General features: G+C 41.7%; 2 protein-coding genes across 5 annotated transcripts in view; both read left to right on the top strand.

The window, feature by feature from the left end:
* The window catches only part of SMIM18 (small integral membrane protein 18), a 290,872-nt gene that overhangs the window by 81,821 nt on the left and 187,791 nt on the right, over window positions 1–21,260 (top strand). The gene's annotated exons all lie outside the window — the stretch shown is intronic.
* Window positions 1–21,260, top strand: part of RBPMS (RNA binding protein, mRNA processing factor) — a 275,699-nt gene that overhangs the window by 173,251 nt on the left and 81,188 nt on the right. For all 4 annotated transcript variants that reach the window (XR_010091264.1, XR_010091263.1, XM_063458731.1 and 1 more), the window contains one exon: window positions 2,625–2,775. Coding sequence is in view for 2 of the 4 variants with exons in the window: in XM_063458731.1 (XP_063314801.1) it covers window positions 2,625–2,775 (151 nt within the window). In the remaining 2 variants the exon portion in view is untranslated. The remainder of the gene's footprint in view (window positions 1–2,624; window positions 2,776–21,260) is intronic.

The following is a 21,260-nucleotide window of genomic DNA, read 5'->3' as shown; positions in this document are numbered from 1 at the left end:
ACTCTTAAAATTGCTAAGCTTCTGAAGCGTGATCATCGAACAATCAAGCGTTTCATTCAAAATAGTCAACAGGGTCGCAAGAAGCGTGTGGAAAAACCAAGGCGCAAAATAACTGCCCATGAACTGAGAAAAGTCAAGCGTGCAGCTGCCAAGATGCCACTTGCCACCAGTTTGGCCATATTTCAGAGCTGCAACATCACTGGAGTGCCCAAAAGCACAAGGTGTGCAATACTCAGAGACATGGCCAAGGTAAGAAAGGCTGAAAGACGACCACCACTGAACAAGACACACAAGCTGAAACGTCAAGACTGGGCCAAGAAATATCTCAAGACTGATTTTTCTAAGGTTTTATGGACTGATGAAATGAGAGTGAGTCTTGATGGGCCAGATGGATGGATTGGTAAATGGCAGAGAGCTCCAGTCCGACTCAGACGCCAGCAAGGTGGAGGTGGAGTACTGGTTTGGGCTGGTATCATCAAAGATGAGCTTGTGGGGCCTTTTCGGGTTGAGGATGGAGTCAAGCTCTACTGCCAGTTTCTGGAAGACACCTTCTTCAAGCAGTGGTACAGGAAGAAGTCTGCATCCTTCAAGAAAAACATGATTTTCATGCAGGACAATGCTCCATCACACGCGTCCAAGTACTCCACAGCGTGGCTGGCAAGAAAGGGTATAATAGAAGAAAATCTAATGACATGGCCTCCTTGTTCACCTGATCTGAACCCCATTGAGAACCTGTGGTCCATCATCAAATGTGAGATTTACAAGGACGGAAAACCTCTCTGAACAGTGTCTGGGAGGCTGTGGTTGCTTCTGCATGCAATGTTGATGGTGAACAGATCAAAACACTGACAGAATCCATGGATGGCAGGCTTTTGAGTGTCCTTGCAAAGAAAGGTGGCTATATTGGTCACTGATTTGTTTTTGTTTTGTTTTTGAATGTCAGAAATGTATATTTGTGAATGTTGAGATGTTATATTGGTTTCACTGGTAAAAATAAATAATTGAAATGGGTATATATTTGTTTTTTGTTAAGTTGCCTAATAATTATGCACAGTAATAGTCACCTGCACACACATATATCCCCCTAAAATAGCTATAACTAAAAACAAACTAAAAACTACTTCCAAAAATATTCAGCTTTGATATTGAGTTTTTTGGGTTCATTGAGAACATGGTTGTTGTTCAATAATAAAATTAATCCTCAAAAATACAACTTGCCTAATAATTCTGCACTCCCTGTATATTAATATATATATATATATATATATATATATATATATATATATATATATATATATATATATATATATATATATATATGAGATATGGTGTGTAATGGGGTGAAATATGTATGTATGTATGCATGTGTTTGTGGGGTTAAAGGTATGTGGGGAAGAAGTGTGTATGTAGGTAAAGAGATGATGTGTGTGAGGGGCGCACTGTGTGTGTATGCAAAGGTGTACTCTGTGTTGGTGGGAGTGTACTGTATGTGAGGGATTCACTGTATGTGAGGGTGTAGAGTGGGACAGTGAAGAGCTTTACAATTTTTACTTTAATAATTGTTTACAAAAAAAAAAAGAATATTCCCCTTTCCCTCATCTTACCTTGCAGGGAGGGGGTGTCACAATCGAATCCATGGTGGTTGAGAAGGCTGCCTATCCATCGGGTACAGGGGGAGGTCACAAGATGAGAGTTTTGTCTCTTGGAGCTCAAGCACTTACAGAGACTGACCCATACAAACCCACAGACTGACCCATACACAGACAGACCCATACACACACACTCTGCCCCCACACACACAGGCACACAGACTGCTCCCTTACACAGACTAACTCATACATACACAGACTGATCCCCCCCCCCCCACACAGACTGACCCTTCTACACACACAGACTGACACTCCACACACAGATTGACCCATGCACACACCCACACAGAATGACCTGCCCCCCCACACAGAATGACCCATACACACACAGAGACAGACCCCCACACAGACTAATTTCCATACACACAGACTGACCACCCCCCATACCCATACACACACAGACTGACCCCCCCAACACCCACACACACACAACCGACCCCCCACAACAATACACACACCGACTGATCCCCACACTCACACCGACTGATCCCCACACTCACACAGACTGATCCACACAGACTAACCCATACATACAAACTGACCTCCCCCCACACCAACACACACACAGACTGAGACCCCACACACAGACTGATCCATACACACACAGACTGACCCCCTCATTGGCTGAGCGTGTCAGATGATGATTGCTTAATAATGAGTACCAGGCAGTGTTAAATGCGTCAAGCACGAAGATGTAATTTCATTATTTTCTGCTGGTTTGTATTTGACCTGTCATATTTTGGCTGCAGCATGCAATTTTCCATGTATTGATGAACTCATACTACCATTTCAATTTGAGTAAATAAACAGGGGTAGGGTTTTTTTTGCATGCCTTAAACAGGATATTAGAACAGTGATTAAAACTTCAATGCATATTTCATGCAGTTTGTGATATTCATATTATGTGCTTCATTGTAAAATATACTGTCTTTTGTTGTTTGGACTAATAATTTTATTTTTTCTTACTATTTTTAGGGAATTCGTTTTGATCCAGAAATTCCTCAGACGTTACGGCTGGAGTTTGCTAAAGCAAACACAAAAATGGCCAAGAGTAAGCTTGTCGGCACCCCAAACCCCAGCACACCTCAACTGAACAGCGTACCTCACTTTATCTCCAGAGATCAATGTGAGTATCTGGTTCCCCTTGTTGGATTTTATAATTCTTTTTTTTTTTTTGTGTGTGCATGTTTAATATAGTATCAGTTGAGATAAGCGAGTGTGGTACAGAGACTTAAATCTCTATACATGTAATCAATACATTGATTAACGTAAAAGTGATGGTGCACCCAAATCCTTTTTTTTTTTTTAATAACAAGCATCAAACTTTTACCGGGACAGATGAACAATAATGCAAGTCATAGACAAAGTTGTCTAGCTGACGATTGTCCCTGGTTGACAGAACATGGTTATGCTCTCTGTGCTAAGTTAAACATGATAGGTGAGGTAAGGACAAGAGATAACATAAGGGATCATTGAAAACAATAAACATATATATATACTAATAATTCACAACTGAACACCAGCTATGGCATCAGGCATAGTAAAATGATGCATACATTCCCTATACATAATGAGTGATCGCTAAACGAAGTTTAGGATGGGCTTTGGCTAGGTCAGGTAGGTATGCATCAGGTGTGAGGAAACGTTTGCTGCTTTAACTTTGTCCTCAAATAAATTGTGGTAGCACCTGGGTGTGCACACCTACACTGGATGTGCAGGACTCTTGGTTGTTTTTTGGTCCAGTCGGGTAGTGTGAGGTGCTGGATGGCGTTTTGATCAGCAGATATCTGCAAGATTAAGATTTTTGCTGAGGAGCTGATGGAAATGGCGTCTGATCAGTTCAGCTAGCTCTGCCCCAGTCAGGAGTAATTTTAATCTCTTACTCAATAGCCATTTCTCTACCTTTGCCAGGTGTTTAAATAATATTAGGTAGCTTTACTATGGATGTGAAATTTTTTTACGTTAGCCTTATAACACCTCACAGTTTGATGGGCAGCAACAATTGCTTCTATAAGAGCACTGGTGATGTATTTTATCTTTGGCATTGCTGTAAGTCACATCTGAATGCTCCATACCAGCAAATGGCAAAACATGTGTCTTTTATACAGGTTTGATTAGCAGCACCTGTGCGCTACTTAGCCTCCTAATTCCTATGGAAGCAGTAAGGGTGTACTTAGTTTTTCACACATGGCCTCTACATTTTGGCTTCATTTTTGTTAAATAAATCATGACACAGTGTAATATGGCATGTGCTGTTGTTTACCTGAGGTTGTATTTACCTAATTTTAAGACATGCTAAGTAACAGATGATTGTTGTGTCCTGATATGTAAAACCATAGAATTATATATAATTATATTATAAATATATATGAAAAAATGTCTATAGGTGAGTGCCTCTCTGTGCCGATTTGGACGTCAAGCCAGGACCCTTGGGATAATCATGAAAACTTAATTTCTCGAATTTCTGTGCATATTGGGACTTTCCGAAATTGGACTTTGAGATCTCATATTCTTTCTTTTCTTTTTTTTTTATTCTTTATTTTATTTGTGCATAGATATGACAATCAGGCTTGCCTTGCCACAACAGCTAGGGCAAACAGTTCAAGACATTGAAAAGACAGTTGTATGGCACGTCATAGTACTGCACATTTTTATAAAATAAAACATTGCAGGACAAGAGAAATAAGATAAGCCTACAGTTGCTAAAGTGAGTGATGTATCAGCAGAGTACGCAGACATGTCCCAACATTAGACATAACTAACCATAACATAAACGTAGCGTGAGTGTAGGTATGAGATGAATATACAGAAGTATATATGTGCAAGATGTCACTCGCGTCTAGGCTATAGGCTGACATTAATATATTCTCAGTGTGTATCCAGGTGTGTACTGTGAAAATAGCGTTTTAACATCCCAGCTGTGAAAGACACTGATATGCCACTTAACCGATGCCCCTTCTTGCAGTCCAAGTCCTCGGAAAGTTTGTTCCGATCCTCCCTATACAGACAGCCCAGGCTATGGCTGGGGCTCGCGGTTGCAGAACTGTGGTCTTGCGCTCCTGGCTGTTCTGACTGGTCGTGCTGGAGACAAGGGAGCTTATCCCCTTGCTGGTGAGGTAAGTGGTAGCGGGAACACAGCGTTGGATGAATATTGCACCATCTCCTGTGCACCAACTCTCGGGAAACACGTGGGAGATGCTTATGCATGTGGTAGTGAGCAGCAGGATGGCTAAGGGAGCCACAGGTTGGTCAACAGGAGCAGTGATAGGTGCCCTTTCATAGAGTTTCGCCCAGAGTAAGGTACAGGTATGGTCAAACGCCATAAGTAGCGATTCCACATGTGTTGGCCTCAGCGGGTTGGCCATGTTGCACTGCTGTGTAGCAGGGGAGGTGAGTGTCAGATCTGTGATTTATACGTTCCCAGAACCTCCTGCATATCTCATCAAATTTTGCGTTGAAGTGTTCTCTCCACCCCGCTTGGCATGGAAGAGGTTTGGTACAGAGACTGAAATACATGCATGGCGGCCATCTTGGACGCGCCACGCAGCTTCAAAGGCTGCAGGATTATCTTGCATAGCGGGATAAAGTTTGCCCAGTGGGGACTGGGATATCCCCTGCCGGTCTAAAAGGGGGGGGGGGGGGAATTACAGGACACCCTGGAAGCTGCCACAAGGCTTGCACACTGCGTCAGGAGATCAGCCCCCTCTCGCCTTTGCCCATGCGCCAGCCCAGTAGGCCTGAAAGATAACAGACGTGAATGCTGGTAAGCAGAGTATTCCGGGCCAGACTTATCAAGGGCCATCTTGGATGTCAGGCCCTACCCCCATATACTCTCTCTTTTATTTTAGACTTCATACTGCATTTCTGCAGATACCCTAGGCAATGGCCACTAAACACAGCTTTGGGGGTTTTGCATGTGCTATGATCCAAAAGGACCAGTAACCAGCCAGGGACTGCCATTTTTCCCTTGTGGGTCTCATCAGCATGGCACTAGTTCTGGTTTGGAAGTTACAGGCTCTCTGAGAGCAAATAAGCTAGGTACCAAAAAGACTCTTGTCAGATCAAATCATAAAATTACCCAACTATTGGCACATAGTAATTTTTACCTACACTCAATGTAGCACACATTTTAGTTATATTTTAAAAAAAGGTGTCTGGTTTACATCAGAACACTGCAACAAATACATACAACTGGGCACCCAATGGTTTCTTATTCACAGGCAGTCTTTTATTTTGAGTTCAGAATAAAAGACAATGTTTTTGCACTATCCTCTGCCTTGGTCAAGTCACATCAGAATGCTTTGCAATATGACCAAGGTCTCCCTTAGGTCGGACAAATTAAATTTTTAACACAGAACGTTGTGAGACGAATGAGCAGGGTGTGAGCACAGATAGCTTTTTGATATACTGTCTGAGCCGTCAGAAAGGAGGCCCATGAGAGAATGTAGGCGTATCCACCCACTGAAGTGGTGTGTGAGCTTGCCTCGAGCACAACAGGCTCACATAAAGCCTCTTGGACAGCTGTCCTACTTAGAGGACCTTACAGAGAGCGCTGTTAAAGCCATACATCGTGAATACGTCTAATGATGCGCTCATGTTGTGCTGCCTTGGGAAAGTTCCATGGTGTCAAAGTATGCAGGACACAAGGAACCTAAAACAGGATGACTGGATAGAACCCTTAAATTGTGACTGTCCTGCCAAATGCAGGACAGTTGGGAGGCATGTATCTGTGGAAAAAATGCTCATAAAAGGCTTATGTAGGGAAATATTGGCATTGCTGCTCTACTTTCCATTTTACTGGCCTCATGTAACCTGCATATGAAACTATCCCTGAAAAGTGCTAAACTTATTATTAGAAGTATTCAAAATAATAGTTTTAAAGGAACATATTAGTGTTAGGAATACAAACCTGTATTCCTAACACTACAGTGTTCCTCTGCCATTAGGCCTTCACCATGAAACTGCATAAAGCACCACTTGAGGCAGTCTTAACTCTGCATCCCTGGTAGACAGACACTAGAGACATTGCAGGGTTAAGGGCACAGGGACACTGCACCCAGACCAATTCAATGAGATTAAGTGACCTGGGTGCCAATCAGTCCCTTTAATGTTTTTATTTATTTATTTATTTATTTATTTTACACAAAGGTCAATTGACTGCTTTAATTATGTATTGTGCTCTCATGTAAACAGATATAGTTATAGACACAAAGAATTTATTACTGAAATGCAGAGTGTACAGCAAGGTTTCTAACATTTGTTGTGTTTGCCCAACTGATACTTTTCATTTTTTAATCTAGAGAGGTAAAAATTGTGAAATGTGTACTATATTAACATACTGCCATTAAGGGGTTATGGAGACATGTTTTATTACTTCCAGCCCTCTTTTCAAACTGTAATATAAGATTAGGCCCTCCATATAAATAAGGTTGGGTCCCCGAGGCATGCATTGTGTTACACAAACGCTCAGTGGCTTTTATGCCTATATAATTTACTTTCAGTATGGGCTACTCACTGTTCTGGTATCCAAAAGGTTTATTCAGGGTAACCAACGGTAAAATCCAGTCTGATACATGCAAGGATTACATTTACATCTGCTTATGGTTACATGTCTGTGCTGTGTTACGAGATTGATGCAGTCCCCCTGTAATAGAATAAGTAAGTCTTGAGGGTAGAACGTTTAGCATAAACATGAATGTTTAAAATAAAAATTGGACTTCATATTGCAAGTACTGTGTATGGACCTCTTATAAAGGAAATTTAAGTAAATATTTGTAAAAATAGCCACTTTTTTGTAATCTAATTACTTGCCTTTTCATATATTCAAAATATAAGGGAACATGTTACAGCCAATTACAATGTGTGAAACAAAATGCGAGAAATGCGGTCTCTTTTTAATTATGTATTATAATGTTCTATTGATGTGCCTCTAGTTCAAAATATAAAACAAAGTATAGATTGAGATATCTTTTTATCAAATAATACAATCTTTGTATTGAACACAAAAATATAATGCACTTTCTATGTCTAGTATTTAAAACGTACTCTACTTTGGAATTGCTTTGTGCTATTGGAAACGGTGGCCTTCCAGAAGAATATGAAAGCAAAGCAAATGGTAACGCATCTGTCCTTGAAGATAAATGTAAAAAAAAATACCCTATGAAATACAGCCAGTAGCATGTATTACTAGGTAGGGATGCAGCTGACAGGATGATACAGCCTAAGGATTGACCAATATCATTTTTCCAGAGCCGATGCCGATTATCAGTCGCCTTTTGGTGGTCGTGCTGATATTCTGTACACTTAACGTTTTGAAAACGCAGCACAATTTCTACACAAATCTGGCATTAACTGAACATACTGACGGCAATCACACTGCTATCACTCTCAGGCAGCCAGTACATGCTGGGAATCAGATGGGAAACAAATATCCAATACAATTTCAGACATATTGAGAATAGGTCCTGAAATCGGGTTATGATTTATTTCGATCTCTTCTTAGTTATCCGTAAAGAACATCGCCGTCTTTGCTCATTATTCGCATTAATAGAATATATGTAATGTCTCAGCTTTGCTTGAGAGATGAGGGCGGCAGCTGTAGCTGTATTTATATGTGTGCTAAATGTGATTGATTTAGTAACCATTTTATGCATTCTACAAAAGTGTTTTGTAAGCTTGAAATAGTTGTGTTCCTAAATAAATAAGTGCACATGAGGGGGTGGTAACTGGTGCTGTGTTAAGGGCCCCAGCTGTGCAGTGGGTTACATAGAAATATTTGTGTGGGTCGCAGTGTGTCTTTAGTTGCATGCGTCTGTGTGTTGTTGTAGTAGTGTGCGTCTAATTTCTGTCTGGCTTATGATGCTACAGTGGTTGAATTAGCCTAAATATTTCAGTATGTGCAGCGTTTCATATTGAAATGCTGCACAAACAAACTCTTTGTACCACGACCCCTTTAAAACACTGAAGTGGTCGTGGTGCTTGGAGTAACCCTTTAAGGTACTATATATTTAGTAAACACTATCGGCACAAGAGCCTTAACAAAGTGCAGTACTGCGTCACACAATAATTACCAGTGATCACCAGACTGCCATTTGGGAGGGGCTGAATGTTGGCCTAACAGCGTATTGCTATATTGATCATATATGTTGATATTTCCGTAGTCTGGAGTGAGACTAGAGCCATCTAAATATCTGGTTGGTCATACCTGACGGAGTAAGAATTTGGGCTAATGTCAGTTGCGGTAACCTAACATGACTTCAGCACCCCTAAATTTGTTTATTATATTTTTTAAGCGTATTTATTTATATTTATTCAAAGTTTATTGCTTTGAAATCACTTTACATTGGCAACTAATAAACATAAACTGAACAAAAAAGGGGGGAAAAGAACCCTTTTAAAGAAGGAGTAACCCATATATAAAACTTAACTTTTATTTAAAATCTCATAAAACTGTCAATATAATAGTAGTTGAAAAATGTAAAAAAGGCACTACGGTAAGAGACTAAATCTAGTATAGATCACTGATTGAAAAGTATGTCCTAACCTAATCTGGAATAGCTATTAAATACAAAGTACAGAAATAAATATTCATGCAAAGCTGCCTAGGATATCAGCTCAATATAACTAATATGTATCCAGAGTGCTGAAAAAAAGAAGGAAAAATAACCAAATGTAAATGTATATACAAAAGCAGAAATTGTATCTACCTAGAAAATTGTAACTACGTATCTGTCATGGCAAAGTATATAACTAAAGATAAAGGAGGGAATATTGGCTAAACTGCTATAGCGGATGCAATAGCAATAACAAAAATGCTAAGAGGTAGCTAGGGATATGGCTAGAAAGGAATTGAAACACCATATACACTGAACTATACTGCTGTGCCTTCGAGGGCACCCCTTAAAAAAGCTGACAACCCATATATCCTTTCATAAGTGACTAAATCAAACACTAGATAAAGAAGCAATGAAGCTAATCCCAACCCCATAGGAATGGTTAAAAAAAAACAAAAAACAGAACTGATGGAGTCAAACAAATCAAAAATAAATAATAAAAAGAAAACCAACTCAAATAGAAGAAAGAATACACATCAAAAGTGTTTGATGGTAATGTCTCTATAGTTAAATCATGCTGCAGCATCGTCCCTCGTCGCTCTCTATGGAATAACTTGACACTCTCTCCCCCATTTTTCTGTTCAATTTTTTTTTTTTTATTACATTGAAAACTATAAGAAATATGTATAAGAAAATATACATATGAGTAAGAAAATATACATATGAGTAAGAAAATATACATATAATGAGTAAGAAAATATACATATGAGTAATATTTTGTGTGTAATATTGTCAACGGTGAGGCAAATTATACATAATAATAGTGCCTATGCATTTTAAAAGTCACATAAGTGTGCAGTATAAGGCAAACGTCAATGGAAAGGTTACTTGTTTGCGGGCAGCAAGTAGGAGATAAGAGGCGGAAAGGTAAATCGTGGAAAGCAATAAAGGAAGGGAAAGGAAAGAGGGGGGGGGGGAAGGCTAGCCCCCTGTTTCACAGCCCCCCTGTGTATAGAAGCCTTACCGCTCATGCTGCCACGCTAATCTCTCCAGATGTGGAATCCTCACCATGATCTCCAGGCTCTTTGTTCCCAGTCGGCTCTCATGTTCCCACGGCCCTCCAGGTCCACACTACAGTGGCCATTGTAGTGGCCATTGTCTATGCCGCACCTTAAGCATGTACATCCATCGCTGGATATATGCCCATTAGTTCTGTGCTTCAAAACCTGACTCTTTTTTTGGCAAAGCAGCAATGGGCCCACATCGATGTGCCAGAAATTTTAAAAAACTCTGGACATTGACTATGTTGCTGGGCATCACAAAGAAGCCCTCCATCCACTCCTACTGTAGCAGTAGTCCCATCTGCTCTACCCCCATTTACTCCCAGTAAATGTCGAGAAAGAGGTATGAAATGATTCTGCATTTCATGCACTTCAGCGACAACAGTCTGTGTCCCCCTAGCGAGCATCCCCAGTTTGACAGGCTGTATAAAATCCGCCCCCTGATTACCCACTTTGCTGCCAGGTTTGCAGAGGCTTATACACCTGGAAGGAATATATGCGTGGATGAATCCCTGATGAAGTATAAGGGAAGGCTGGGATTCAAGCAGTATGTTCCTTCCAAGCGCTCTAGGTATGGTGTAAAGATGTATAAGCTCTGTGATAGCGAGACTGGGTATACTCAGGCCTTCCGGGTGTACGAGGGAAAGGATAGCCGACTTAACCATCCAGGTTGCCCAGAACATATGGGAACCAGTGGCAAGATTGTCTGGGACCTGATACTACCCCTGATGAACAAAGTACCACTTGTATACAGATAATTTTTCTTCAAGTGTCCTTTTGCTCAAGCTACTGTACTGTTTTGATACAGTAGCTTGTGGCACAATTAAAAAGAACAGCACAGGTTTCCCAGGACAACTTGCACGCACCCGGCTACGAAGGGGGGGGGACCTCAGCTCTGCGCCAAGAGGAGCTGTTTGCAGTTAAGTACAGAGACAAGAAGGATGTGTTTACTAATCAAATACTCTCACTGCATCCACTACACACACACACAAATATTCTTGAAAACATAAAAAAAATCTGACTGGCATGTATATTTTGTGCATTTACCACTTAATAAAAAAAAAGATTTGCAAAAAAAAATACGGTAAATGTACAGAATATCGGTAAGCTATCAGGCATTGGCCTGAAAGTTCACAGATTATCGGTATCAGTATCGGCTCTAAAAAAAAAAAAATCAATATTGATCTCTGCCATATAAAATACCTCGGGGTGTCTTCGTTTCAAATATATACACTTTCATGGCAATAATTAAAACTAGGCCCCAAAAAAAGATAGGCCTATCAGAAGAAATACTCTCAATTTCAACTCAAAATACAAGTCATACAATTGTAACTGAAGTTTGCCAAAATCCTGGCAAACCTATGCATGGGGGGCATTGGTGTACTTAGGAGGCCTTGCAGAAAACAACCTGGAGTGTTTTTTGAAATAACCAACAACAGGCTCCCCTAAATCACACACAAATGTGTGTGTAAAAATTAAAATGAGAAAATAACCACCCCACATTTTCTCCAATTTTTTGGCTAAACCGGTTGCATCAAAGGCATCAAAACACTCCATATACAATACTTTAGGGTGTCAACTTTTCAAATATATGCATGTTCATGGCAAGAAAATAAATTGGGATATGTAAAAAAAAAAAGGCCCACAAAAAGAAGATAGGCAAAGAAGATATGTAAAATTTAAAAAAACACATGTCAGAAGTTTGGCATTGCACCCCCCAAACAACCCAAGAAACCTATGCAATAGTGGTATCCCTGTACTCAGGAGATGTTGCTGAACTCATATTAGGGGGTTCTTTGTCAGTAACACATAACAGGAACTGAGAATCAATGCTTAAAGTACAATGTGTGTAAAAAATAACACAACAAAATGACTACCCAAAAGTTTGACAAAGACTGGTGGTAGAATTAGTGCATGGGAAGTGTTAAAATACTACCATTTGTACATGTGGACCTTCCTTATAGCAAGGCCAGCTGATCAACTGACTAACAAAGAACTAGTAAATAAAATCAATCTAGCAGACAAGAGAACTATGGTACAAACATGGCTGAACGTGGACATGCCACAGATGGACAATATATACATGTGAAGGGTTATTCAGGGATTGCTGATAGATTTCAGTGTTACAATGTAACTTTCATTAATTTTGAAAAAAATTGGTATGGCAATAGCAAAGTGCTATTTGTAATTATTGCCCTATAACAAAAAAAAAAAAAAAAAAAAAAGCTAAGAACATGTTAACATTGGGTATTTCTAAACTCAGGACAAAATTTAGAAACTATTTATCATGGGTGTCTTTTGACAGTTGTAGATGTGTAACAGATTTTGGGTGTCAAAGTTAGAAAAAGTGTTGTTTTTTTATCTTTTCATCATATTTTATAATTTTTTTATAGTAAATTATATGATATGATATGATGAAAATAATGGTATCTTTAGAAAGACAATTTAATGGTGAGAAAACAGTATATAATGTGTAGGTACAGTAAATGCGTAATAGGAAAATTATAGCTAAACACAAACACCGCAGAAATGTAAAAACAGCCCTGGTAAGAAAATTTAAAACTGGTCTGGTCACTAAGGGGTTAAAATAAGGGTGCTAACCCATCTGAGGTGGAGGACTGATTGCAAACCAAATCTTTCCATCTTTCCTGTAGTATACCAAAATTAAAAAGCTTGTATTTTTGTGTGTATGTATATATATATATATATATATATATATATATATATATATATATATATATATCGTGATCCTGATGAAAGTCCACAAGATGGACTGAAACGTTGATCTGTAAAAGTTATATTTTATGGAAATCCGTGAGTGCAACCAACCATTTTTTTTCTATTTGGATGTTTGAGCCCTGGTGCTGCACCCGGTTTGGTTACTGTGGAGCCTGAGTGCAAGGTACTGCTTTACTTTATATATATATATATATATATATATATATATATATATATATATATATATATATATATATTTGTGTTAAGGGCTCATGATAGTACAGAAGATACAAACACTGATGGTATTAAAAGAGCAAGTCGGTTGTGGTGTGCCGGAACCGACGATGAGGTAGGCCTGTAAATAAAGAGGGCCCACCAAGAAGAAATGTAAAGAGAAAAGGAGTTAATAATGAGGAGTGGGTGGGAGGGTGATGCAGCGCTGACCTCGAACGATATGGAGCCAGGTAAGGGGTGTCCCTTAAGTAGGGAAGAGGTGTGTCATACGCCCCTCCCACAATTACAGGCCAAAAGGCCTTAATACTTGTGTTAAGGGCTCATGATAGTACAGAAGATACAAACACTGATGGTATTAAAAGAGCAAGTCGGTTGTGGTGTGCCGGAACTGACGATGAGGTAGGCCTGTAAATAAAGAGGGCAAAAGTAGAAAATCAAATTTATTACATACCAGCAATATACGTACTTTAACCAGACATGTCTTGAAAGGCATTTCTTACTTCTTGTACCGGGTTAGGTATGTATCTAGAGTAAGCCGATGATTTCCAGCGCCCTAGTGACTTGATAACATGAACTGGAATGTTTGCACTGGATGCTGTGGAGGCCGCTCCTATGCGGAAGGAGTGGCCCGAATAGTTAGCTGATTTGAGGCCCAGCTGTGCAAGTAAAGACCTGACGTGTGTCATAAAGGTGGTGGTAGTGAGTACCGAACCTTGTAGACTGAAAGTGGTTGAGATGGTGTTTCGTTGTTATGCTGGGTATATGAGTCCAGTAGTTTGACGGGGCTCCACCTGTTGTGAGTAGGATAGTACTTAACCTCTACTGAAAGTGCATGTTGACTGGTTTTGGAGTGAGGCAGAGTCAAGATATAATAGTCCATGTGTTTTGTTAAGTGTGAATGAAGTAGGATGTGAGTGGACTGTGTTGTGCTGATGGCGGTAAATTCTCTTGGTCTCAAGAAACCATAAACAAGGCTACGTATATGGCGGTTTTAACGATGAGGTTTGTGTTGTTGGCAAAGGGTTTAAATCTAGTGAATTGTATAAGTCTTTAAAAATATGGAAATCTATGGGTAGCCTCTGGGCCGTACGTGGGGGTTCGGATCTCTGAATACCCCTAAGGGTGTTCTTAATTGGTAGGAGGACACTTGATTTGTCTGGTTGTAAAGTTAGCATGTGATGTTGGATGCCTGTCAGATATGGTTTGATTGTGTTGTTTGATAGTTTGAGTTTGAGGTGGCAAAAAGAAGCAAAGCCCAACTAGGATGTCACGATGAAAGGTTGTAAGATGTTGTGTTCAGAAAGGAATCTTTAAATCAAATGAAAGCTCTATCGTAAGTTTCCCGGGTATTAGTAGACAGTGCTAATTGGGACAATGTTCTGCTATGTTGCATAATAGCATCTAGTCCATTACTAGATGGTGGAATAGTGGGGTGTTCATGGCTGTGAGTGCGGCTGACGGGAGTATTTGACGAAAAGCCTGGAAATTAAAGCGAGACAAATTGTCAGCAGCAGTGTTACATACACCTGGAACATGAATACAAAACAAGAGAAAATTATGACATGCAGCCAGCCAAGTGAGTTTCCTCAAGAATCTCATAATAGTCAGTGATTTGGATCGGCCTTGTTTATAATGTGACAAGTTACTTGGTTGTCTGAGTAGCAACGTACAGACGAACCTGCCCATAAATGCACCCATGCCACGGCAACCGTCATGATGGGATATATCTCAAACAGAGCTGAGGTAGTGTAAAAACCCTCCAGGTCCTGAACTTCTGAAGGCCAGCTGCCCCAAAGCCATTCGTTCCTGAAAAAATGCTGTAACACCTGTGGTAGACGCCGCATCTGACCAAATGGTAGGTGAGGAGTCAGACAATTTTGGAAGGAACATGCTTTTACCATTCAAGGTGGTTAAAAATTTTCTCCACATAATTACGCCTGCCGTGGCTTGGGTATCCAGGGGTGACCTGTGTCCATCATGTCTAAAAGTGGGAAACATGTAAAGGAGTTGTGAGATGAAAGCCCGGCCTTGAGGTATGATGCGAATGGCAAAATTCAGTGACCCAAGCAGAGACTAATTCTTGCGGTTGCAAGTACCGAGTTGTATGTAGAGATTATGTTGATCAGAATGTTTTCTACCTTGGGCGTGGCAGGCTAGCTTGCATGGTGGCTGAGTCTAGTATGATACCCAGGAATGTGATGAAGGTATCTGGTCCTTCAGTCTTGGTGGAGGAGACTGGGACACCCACCTGTTCGAATAGACTGATGGTTTCTTTTAGGCTACTGGGAGGGGAAATATTCTCCTCGACCAGTAAGAAATCATCCAGATAATGTATAACTGTAGGGCATCTGGCTATATTTAATAAAACCAGCATAGGGTTTCGGCGAATACGTCGAAAATGGCCGGACTACTTTGGAACCTAAATGTTAAACGTGAGCAAAATAGTAGTTCCCTGCCCACTTGATACCATGCAGGTGACACAGTGTAGGGTGGATAGGCAGTAACTTGAAAGCATTGTGATATCAGTCTTACTTAGCCATGCTCCGGCCCCTGCCTGCATGATAGCCGTAATGGCGTGATCTATGGTGGAATATTGCAGTGAAAATTCCTCAGAGGGTATGAGGGAGTTCAGACTAGGAGTGGCAGAGGTGTGAGGTGTTGATAGATCAATGATAAGTCTCTGTGAGAAGATTTCCCCGTGACAATACCGATGGGGTTTGTCCGCCATGTGGTGAACGGAGGGGACTGGAAGGGCCCCCATAGGAAGTCCTCTGCCACTTCCTGGCTATGAGTGCCTCCACCGCTGTAGGGTTTGTTGTGCGGATTGTAAATTAGGACATTCCAGGATTCCGGAAGGCATGTGTATGAGGCCTGTGTGAATCCTTCTGATAGACCCGAGATAATGAATTCCACCAAATGTCTAGATGGATGATGTGGCAGTAATGTCGTAAGTACAGAAATGTTTATTGATGTTAAGTATAGTTTTGGGATACATTTTATTTGGACACAGATTTAGCATGTGCCCTGAAACAGATGGCTGGAGAAAGTGATTGCAACTCAACCAGTGCTGGAGGGGTCGCAGCGGCCGACCCAGCCATGGTAAGGGGTGTAGTGACCGATTCCCCAGGGGTGATACTGGCAGGCTAACTAGGCCTGAAAGGCGAAAAATTAATCTTGTTTGTGACAGGTGAGGCCCTGCTAGTTGCCAAGTGGCTATGAGAGGCTCTGTCTATGAGTTGGCGCGAGGGGTTATTGAGGCCACCCGTCGTAGTGGCAGGAATCGTAGGCCTCTCAGTGATAGTAAAAGAAAACAGGGGGAGGGAGTGACAGGTGAGGCCCTCTCTATAATATTGCGAGGCGGCTAACTCACGTGTGGCCCGATGGCGTTTGCCTCCGAAACGTTGAGGCGGGGTGTTGGCCTCGCGGACCACTAAACGATAGGCAGAAATGCCAAGAAGGGAGGTACCTATTTGGGCCTATACCCCTAACTTGCCAGTACTCTATGGCCTAGAAGAATGAAACGTATGTGAACTACAACGTGAGCAGGCTTACGTACCTGGTAGTATGTATGAAGTTTTGAGATTCGACAGGTATGAAAATCTGGATAAACCTAAAAAGGGATCGAGTGAGAATGGATCCTGTGAGACCTGTGTAATCTGTATAGGCTGGGATTAGGCTTCTAGCAGTATGTGTGGGAGGTGTAAAATCTATGAGTATGATAGTGACATGACTGCCCATGCTTGGTGACAAGCGTTACGCTGAGTCCGATACCTGGCAGCAGGGGATTGGCCGTGTAATGTGTATATATGGAAGGTGATCAGATGATATGCATGTCACTAAACTGATCTGGGAATGCAAGGGACTTTTTAATGTGAAGTGACAATATGCAGAATCATAAATGTTGCTGTAAAGTGACGTATGAATGTATGAACCAGAACGTGTGATTCAAAAACCGAAAGTCTTGTGAGACGTATATGCCGTGTTCTTGAATACTCGTGTTACGTCGCCTGAGTGTGTCAAGAAAAGGCCTGAGTTTGTAAATGCCATGTGAAATTATGTGAAATGACAATCTATGCAGAAAATGTTGTAACGTGACGTATGAGTGGTTGAACCAATGCGTGTGATTCAACCCGAAACCCTCTGTGGAAGGTAGGACCGTGTTCTTATATACTCGTGGTATATCGTATGAGTATGATAAGAAATGGCCTGAATAGTTAGTGCCATGTAATCGTAATGTACATGGTTGTAATAACATCATATCTCCATTATACTCTTTGAAAATAGGACCGTGTCCTTGAACTCGTGGTATGTCGTACGAGCATGACAGAAAAAGGAGCCGTAATGTAGGCTAACCATAACAGTAATATACATGTAATATCTGCATTGTAAAATAAAATAACTTATTATTAAAACCATATATATATAATAAGCAAACTGAAACAAAATAGACAACCTAAGATCGTGTAAAATAAGTATTTTAAAGTTTAACCGATAACTGTGCAGGAAACGTATGATTGGTTGGATCAGTACGTGTGATTCAACCCGAGTATGCATGAAAAGGAATTAAATCCTTGTGTCATGGTTAACAACAAAGAAATGAGGCCTGTAACGTAGGCTGATTTAATTGTAATGAAATGGATAATTATAAAAAAAACTCCAGTAAGCGTGGGAGTCCAATGTCTATACAGAAATGTTAGCTGGTTTCATACCCTTGATGTAATAAGTGATACCTTAAAAATAGCATGAAAATGGTCTGTCTATTTAACCAAGCAACTTTTTAACCAAATGTAAATACATAAAATGATGAAATGTAACTCACGAAAAAGATCTATGTGAATACATAGCAGAATAACCGAATCTTAGTATGAAGGGAAACAGAAGTTAGCATGAATAGCTTAACCGTATGCATTTTAATGCGAACAGCAATCGTGCATAGAATATACTATGAATAAGTGCCGACCAGAAAACACAAACCGAAATGACAATCGTTTAAATGAAGCAAGGTTGTTTTTTACATGAAATGCAATAATGTCTGAGAAGCCTGTAGTACACTGAATGACCGGTAGGGGTCAGTGTGTAGGCGAAAATGCAGTGGTTCGATGGTTTGTACATGAAATGCAATAATGTCTGAGAAGCCTGTAGTACACCGAATGACCGGTAGGGGTCAGTGTGTAGGCGAAAATGCAGTGGTTCGTTGGTTTGTACATGAAATGCAATAATGTCTGAGAAGCCTGTAGTAGACTGAATGACCGGTAGGGGTCAGTGTGTAGGCGAAAATGCAGTGGTTTGTACATGAAATGCGATAATGTCTAAGAAGCCTGTAGTACACCCAAAGACCGGTAGGGGGTTTAAACGAATGATATGCATGAACATGCAATGGTTTTAGAACAGACTTAGACAAAATGCAGCCGTAAAGTGAGGACCTGACCCGTGCATGGTGCCGTGGGACTGATGCCTGGCATAACGGGTAGGTTGACTTACAGTTTGTGAGTCACTTGGACACCATCCACGGCGATGGATTGAAGAAAGAAGGTGGTAGGCCGGAAAAGCCTGTGGCTGGATTCCTGACACAGCTCTGCTTAAAAAACCTCATGGAGTAATCAGGTAAAATGGCGTCTGGATGACCCGGAAGTGGAAATGATGCAGCGCTGACCTCGAACGATATGGAGCCAGGTAAGGGGTGTCCCTTAAGTAGGGAAGAGGTGTGTCATACGCCCCTCCCACAATTACAGGCCAAAAGGCCTTAATACATATAATTCTTTGTTTTTATTGTGCAGTCAATAATTGCAAGCTTGAGTAGCCATAACAGAGTCGACATATATGACATCAAGTCGCAGGGTATACCCTGCAATGGCGAGAGATAATTGCACATTTTAACAGAGATATGAACTAGCAACATGGTACATCAAAATGTTGTTACAAGGTTTGCAGTGTCTTCGTAAGGTAAGTTATCACTAAAGTATTAGGTAGCATCCTCGCCAAGTATCACTTTGAGCATTTACATGAGAAGAAAATCTTATATACCTGCATGGTCTATACAACGAACCCTATAGGAAAGGGCAGTAGAAGAGAAGAATAGAAAAAGGAGAGAAGTGACAAGAATTTAGCGGGCGAAGGGGTGTGAGGGAGGGGCAAGGGGCCCTGTTAAGAGGGGGGTGGGAGGAGGCAAAAAGAGGGAATTCCCTGGGGTGCAACAGGCTCCGTGGACTGTCCTGAAATGCTGTGTAATCTAGGGGGTGACTGAGACCCCATCTCCCACTCCTCTGTTAAGTGCCCAGTGGACTGTTGTCCCATGGTTCCCATAGTTTCAGGAATGCTCCAATGGTTCCCAGTACCCTAGCAATCAGGTCATCCATCAAGTGGACCTCCTTAATCCTGGCTATCACGCTTGCTATGTGTGGTTGCTTTTGATTTAGCCAAGTGTATGCTATTGCTCGTCGTGCGGCCAAGGTAATTTTGTGTATTAGTGTTTGCTCTTTTCTCGTCCATCCCTTAATGGATCTATTCAGTAGATATACCCTAGGGTACAGATCTGGGGCCCTGGAGAACACCTGGGTCAAGAGGTCTTTAATAGTATTCCAGAATCTTATTATGTTTGGGCACTCTTACCACATATGTAGGTATGTTCACCCTATCCCCGCACCCCTTCCAGCATACGTCAGTGGTGAACTTGTTCATCCTGTATAGTTTGACTGGGTTACGTGTAACAACGTTTTAAATTATTGTTCCTGTAGGGTCACACAAACAGAGGTAGAATTGCTAGCTTCCCATATCCTCTGCCATTCTATAACCTCTAATTCCTCTCCCAGATCCTGTTCCCAGTGAATAATGTATGTTAAGCCATCCCATTCCCGGTTCTCTGAGCAGAGGTGGGCGTAAAGCAGTGTTATGAGACCTTTAGGCATGTTTCCTGATATGCAGGTATTTTCAAAGAACGTCATTGGTTTGTTTGCTGTTTTTTTTATATAGGGTTGTCTAGCAAAATCTTTAACCTGTAGATACCGGAAGTAGTCGGCAGGTGTAAGGTGACTTCCCAATTTAAGTTCATTGAAAGTTATGATTCTGGAGCCTTGGTGCAATTGGTTTATCCTCTGCAGGCCCGCTCGTTCTAAATTTCGTAAATTCCTGGTCAGGGCCGCCATCAGGGCATGACAACCATAACAGTTGTCATGGGCCCGGCCGTCCTGGGGGGCCCCGAGCCCCACATACTGCTGCAGTAAGTAATGGCTGAGCTGGGGAGTTAAACAATCTCCCCAGCCAGCCTGCACTCAGCAAGGGGCCTGCACAGCCGTCCGCGGGCCCCTGCTGCTACTAATCATGTCCTCCGTGCAGGGCACACTGAGGGACAGCTATAGGGCCCTCCCAAAGACCCCACTAGGCTGCCCCTCAGTGTGCCTGTCTCCAAACACAGCCTCACTGAGCTGCCTGTAACTGCTCAGGGCAGCTCCCTGCGGCTGGTACTGCAGGAAGTGACATCACCAGTCACAGTGCAGAGTGAGCTGTGCGGAGCTGCCCTGAGCAGACTTACAGGCAGCGTGTCAGCATTGTGAGGTTCCTTCAGAAGAGGACCACCAGAGAGGTAAGGTTTGGGAGGGTTTACGGAGCCCCTACCCCCCCCCCTCCCGCTCTCACTGCATCCCCTACCCCCCTGCTCCCACTGCATCCCCTACCCCCACTGCATCCCCTATCCCCATGCTCCCACTGCATCTCCTACCCCCACTGCATCCCCTACCCCCATGCTCCCACTGCATCCCCTACCCCCATGCTCCCACTGCATCCCCTACCCCCTGCTCCCACTGCATCCCCTACCCCCTGCTCCCACTGCACCCCCTACCCCCTGCTCCCACTGCAGCTCCTGCCCCCTGCACTGTTCACTAACACACTCTGCACTACATTCACTAAACACACTCTGCACTACACATACACTACATTCACTAAACACACTCTGCACTCACTACAAACACTACATTTACTAAACACACTCTGCACTACACACACACACTACATTCACTAAACACACTTTGCGCTACAGACACACACTACAT

This window comes from Pelobates fuscus, chromosome 6 (assembly GCF_036172605.1).
Source record: "Pelobates fuscus isolate aPelFus1 chromosome 6, aPelFus1.pri, whole genome shotgun sequence".
NCBI lineage: Eukaryota > Metazoa > Chordata > Amphibia > Anura > Pelobatidae > Pelobates > Pelobates fuscus.
This window is presented reverse-complemented; position numbering and strand designations above follow the sequence as displayed.